We start from the raw sequence: 5,547 nt of genomic DNA on the forward strand, positions 1-5,547 counted from the left end.
GCGTACACACATGCACACACGCACACAGACACGCACGCACACACACACACACACACACACACCACACATCTACCTCCAAGAACAGCTTGCCTTGGCACTTACATTAATAGAACAGACAGAGCGAGAGAGAGAATAAGAGGTAGAGAGACAGAGAGAGAAAGAAAAAGAGGGCGAGAGACAGGGATACAGAGAGAGTGAGGGGGATCATTTCTCAGTTGATAATGAGTGTTCCACAGCTGTGCCGAGCTGATCAGGTGGTTAGGTGCTGGCGGGACGTCAGGCTGGGTTTGATCAAAGATATCTGGAGAATAACCGGGATAAAAATACAAGCATATGGGACTTGACAGAAAAGAGGAGAAGAGGAGAGAAGTAGCAGTTTAGCCACCATTTAAAATGGTGAGGTCAACCAAAACCAGAGTCAGAATCCTTGCATGTGTGAACGCATAACTGGCCAATTAATGCCAATACCCTTATCATTGCGTTTGTCTCTTTTTTTGTGTGTGAGTGCAAGTGTAAGTGAACCCCCTTTTCAGCTCAAATTCTAACACCATGAGATTTTACAAAAGATGGGTTCCAGTAGGGAGGGGGATGTGTTATCCCCATGGTTACGACCCACTACAACGTCGGGAAGGAAATAAGTGTACACGTTTGTTGAGTAAGAGCATTATAATGAGCTGAATGAAATGTGCCACACACCGTTATACTATAAATATCCGCAAAACCTCACTCTCTGTCCCCTGGCTGTTCGTTTTTTCTAAATGACGGTATTATTTTAGTCACGCGGACGATAAGGCATACGTTACTATGTTAAAGAACATAGAAGACATACCAAGGTGTTTCAAACAACACAAAACTCGAGTTCAGTTCACTGGCACTTTCACGTTTAGCCGCCCAACTCCCAATGGTTCTCCTGTTTCATTGGCCCATGGCCTTGTTCCTCCTCCACCTCTCCATCATCCACCGCTCAGCTCCTGTCTGCTCACACACACACACACACACACACACACACACACACACACACACACACACACACACACACACACACACACACACACACACACACACACACACACACAAACACACACACTTCCATTCCCTGGCCTTGTCAGCCTCCGTCACGGGTACTTGCGTCGCTGATGAACAAACAACACATTGAACGCAACACACACACAAGTGTCTGGTCTCAGCAAGAGTGGGGGATCGATCGACAGAGCTCGGCACGCACACAAACACACACACACGTTTCCCTCTCTCTCTCTCACACACACACACACACGTTTCCCTCTCTCTCTCTCTCACACACAAGCACGAACACACACGCGCAGACATGGACCCACACGCATGCGTCTGTCTCTCGATCTCACAAACACAAACATGTGCACATAGTAATATGCACACACACACACACACACACACACTCAACCACAAACGCAAACGTGTGTCTCTCTCTGACAAACACACACAAACACTAAATGTCACACAACCAAACACATACAGTCACACACCGGATGGCAGGAAGTGTAGGAAGTAGAAAAACACATTTGACTATGTTACAATCTTACATTTCACTCTGAATTTGTTGTCCTTTTAAAACTTTACACATCAACCCAAATTTGTCAATTAGAATTCAGAGATCCCAACTAGATGTCATGAATCGGCAATTTTGCAGCGCTCAGAACCATAAAGAAGAGGAGAGAGCGACGAGAGAGGAAGAGAGAGAGAGAGAGAAATCCTTCTCTCCTGCTATACTAACAGCGTCTCCTCATCTGCCTCTTCCCGCTGAGCCTGAGACAGAAGCCCCATCTGTTATTTTAAGGGATGAAACTACAGACAGCTATGTCCACTTCATCAGAAAAACACAATAGAGTCGGCGATAAACTGTGAGTGTGCAGTTGTGTGCGTGCTTCCAATGTTGTTTAGCTCCCCTACAGACATACACTGAGTGCCTGTTTAGTATTCAGTGTTAATCACTGAGGCCGCCCCCATCCCACGGGAGCTTTCCAGAAGTCTGTCGTCAAACCGGCCGCAGTAGCTCAGGTAGGGCGCTGGTCGTTGGCTGGTAACCACAAGGTTGCTAGTTCGATCCCCGGCTCCTCCTAGCTGATTGTCGAGGTGTCCTTGACCAAGGTCCCTAACTATGTCCCTAACTAATGCCGCCATCGGTGTGTGAATGTGTGAATGAATAGGTGAATGTTAGGCAATCTCGTAAAAAGAAATCTAAAAGCGATTTGAGTGGCCACTGGTTACGAAAAAGCGCTATATAAATGCAGTCTATTTACCAAACCAGGCACTATCTTTCAACCTGTCACAATCGTACCCAGTTCCTCTAAAGGACACCTATATTCCTTCAATACACTAACGTAGTCCCACAGTCTTAAAACGGCCCGCCACTTGCATGCTCTTGCTACTAAGGGTGAGGGTATGAAACTGCTTTACGATTCGTTCTTGTGTACTTGTTACTAAACCTCACTGGTATTTTGGTCTGGTGATATGTGTACACGATTTCAAATCTAATTAACAGTTGTGCTGCAATGGGCAGATGATTTGCATATCTCTCTCTTTATCTCACTCTCTCTCTCTCTCTCTCTCTCTCTCTCTCTCTCTCTGCACACTAATTAATTCCATCTCAGCCTGAAGAATCAATTCCATTGCTGAAGAAAGTGCATCTTCAGGAGAAGAGAACAGTCCCTCCCCATTGATGCCAAGCATGCTAAGAATGTATCTCAGTGTTGGAACGCTTTGGATGAAGGTTCCACCACATGGCTAGTGGCCATATTTGTTATAATATGGCTAGTTTCCCCACCCTGCTAGCATTTAGAAACAAGATGGAACCAAAATTGCCGCTTGGTGAATATGGCCCATCGCTCATGATAGGCAAATAATAAAATAAATCTCATCCAGCTGTACACAACATTTGATTGGGATATGTTTTCTTATTTAACTAGGTGTCGTTATAGGTTATATACACCATTTGGTGGACGCTGTAATCAAAAGCTGCTTACATACCATGAGTGCATACATTGTAAGCTTGGGTGGCCCCAGTCGGAATTGAACCCCTAACCCTGGCAGTGTTAATACTGCTACTACTACCACTACCACTACCAATACTACTACTACTAGTTCCGAATGGGCCATTCCGAGGCATAAGACCATACCTCATATGCTTTGGAAGGGCACATCTCCACATGGACAAGCTCATTACACACACATGACTACACTGAACAACACATGTGGTTCAGGTGACGGTTGAGGGAGGGGTGGTTGTTTCTGGAATGTAGTATGTCACATGTAAGGGCTTATAGATCCCTGGCTGCTGACCTAATTTGGTATGGATATACATTGCGTATACATACATATACATAAATGTCACTTGTTCTTGGTATTGTGAGAAAGGGTAACATTAAATGGCCGACTGAGAGAGAACGCCTGTACATTAAAGAGGATACATTCCAGACAGTGATACCCGGGTAACAGCTTCATACTCAGGGAAGGTCCCCGTGTGAGGAGGGGCCTGATACACTCCTCAAGGGTCAACCCCTGTCGCCGTGACGACCCTGTATCCGCCTCCACTGAACTGCATCCCCCAGACACACCTCTGGGACTTCTGCTTTAGGTTCCCATCGGTGAGACAGGGTACCAACGTATGTGGTATCTACTTGTGAAAAAAAGACGTGGTATGCTTTTGTGGGCTTTGTCCCACATTTGATTCAGCTGCTGCACCTCTATAGTAGAAAAAATGTTTTTTTTTAGATAACAACTTTGTCCTTAAATTGGATTCATTGTACTTAGTGGCTTGAGTTATGTGATGTATTTCCCAAAAACAAAGGATATCATCACAGGATAAAAGGAGGAATTCTATTTGACTGGACTGGGAAAAATTGCAAAACATGCTATGTAAGACATATTTGTCTTACATGAAAGGGAGAGGAAACAAATTATTTTTGATATCATTGTTGTCCAGTTATAGTGGAGATTACGTTCATTAGACTTGGACATAAACTAATAAACATTTAGCTGTCTTTCGATGAGCACAGTGCAAATAATTCACCAGAAAGTAGCTAATATGGTCAAAAGTGCCATTTTCATTCAAAGGACACCTTTAAAAGTCCAGATTGCCGACTTCAAAAAGAAAAAAAAAGTGTCTTAATCAGACCTCATGTACTTGCATAATAAGACCATGAAGCAAAAAACTACTTCAAAGAAAACTTGATTATAAAGTCAGTGACTATGAGAAACCGAGCTGAACGCTTTTTAATGAGCTGTCTTAGAACACCGACCGAAGGAACCAGATGATATTTCCCAGGCACATTATTTAATCAGGACCAGTCCATACGTCTAAACATGGCCTAGATGTGTGTTACTGAGTGTTATAATGAAGGCGAGAGCTAAAAGGATTCAATGTATAAACTGAGGCAGTAGGAATCTTGTATGTGGAGCCTTGCTGACAAGAAATCACGGCTGTTAACACACACACACACACACATGCACAAAACACACACACTTCAAACATATATCAAAGTAACATTTTTACATGTTGGCACACATGTTGCATACACAGACACACGCATGCGCATGCACACACACACACACACACACACACACACACACACACACACACACACACACACACACACACACACACACACACACACACACACACACACACACACACACACACAAACAAACAGATCCAACACACAGAATCTTTTTATACCAGCCTCCAGATGGGCCAAAACACAGTCAGCCAGCTTCCCTGTGGTGTATCTGTTTGTGTGTTGGCGCACAAGTGTGTATATATGTGTGTGTTTTCTGCCTCTTTCTATTTTAATTACACTCTTCCTTTTTCATTCTTCCTCTTATTTTCCCTGAAACAATTTCTTTCTTACAGTGCAATTACCAGTGCAATACTAATGAAGTACCCTGTCACTCCAAGACACTAATGTGCTTTTGGATTTTTAATCAAAGATAATGTGTCTTCAAATCATGTGATCATCCATCAATATCATACTGCATGATTAGTGTCTGAAACACCTTGGACACGTTTCAAACTAGTTTATTTAAGTAACTAGTGTGTTCAACTCAAATGACTTCAACGTTAATTACAAAGGTGAGCTTGTTGTTAAAATGTTGTAAATGTTGTTAAATCTAGGTATGGCTGATAAGAGTGTCGCCGTGTAAGTAGGTACAAATGATGGAGGAGAAAAGGTGGTGAAGAGTGAGACTGACGGAGACAGGAGGGAGGATGAGGGAGACGGAGAACATAGGAAGATGAAAGCTTGGGTACGTTCAAACAAACTGTCTGGCTTGCCCTCGAATCTCCCGTAAACCATGGCGATTCGATGGCTGATGCCACAGGACTGTGTCCTGGAAGGAGGGAGAGGGAGAGAGAGAGTGAGGTAGAGAGATGGAGAGAAACATAGAGTGAGAAAGAGGGGGAGAGAGAGAGAGAGAGAGAGAGAGAGAGAGAGAGAGAGAGAGAGAGAGAGAGAGAGAGAGAGAGAGAGAGAGAGAAGAGAAGAGAGAGAGAGAGAGAGAGAGAGAGAGAGA

General features: G+C 43.9%; 1 protein-coding gene across 1 annotated transcript in view; it reads left to right on the forward strand.

Moving 5' to 3' along the window:
* tmem163a (transmembrane protein 163a) overlaps positions 1–5,547 on the forward strand; it is a gene marked incomplete at its 5' end in the record, with an annotated part of 29,067 nt that overhangs the window by 18,723 nt on the left and 4,797 nt on the right. The window contains one exon of the mRNA XM_084478263.1: positions 3,529–3,623. Coding sequence (XP_084334389.1) covers positions 3,529–3,623 — 95 coding nt within the window. The remainder of the gene's footprint in view (positions 1–3,528; positions 3,624–5,547) is intronic.

The sequence above is a fragment of the Micromesistius poutassou genome (genome assembly GCF_964030765.1).
Source record: "Micromesistius poutassou genome assembly, chromosome: 14".
NCBI lineage: Eukaryota > Metazoa > Chordata > Actinopteri > Gadiformes > Gadidae > Micromesistius > Micromesistius poutassou.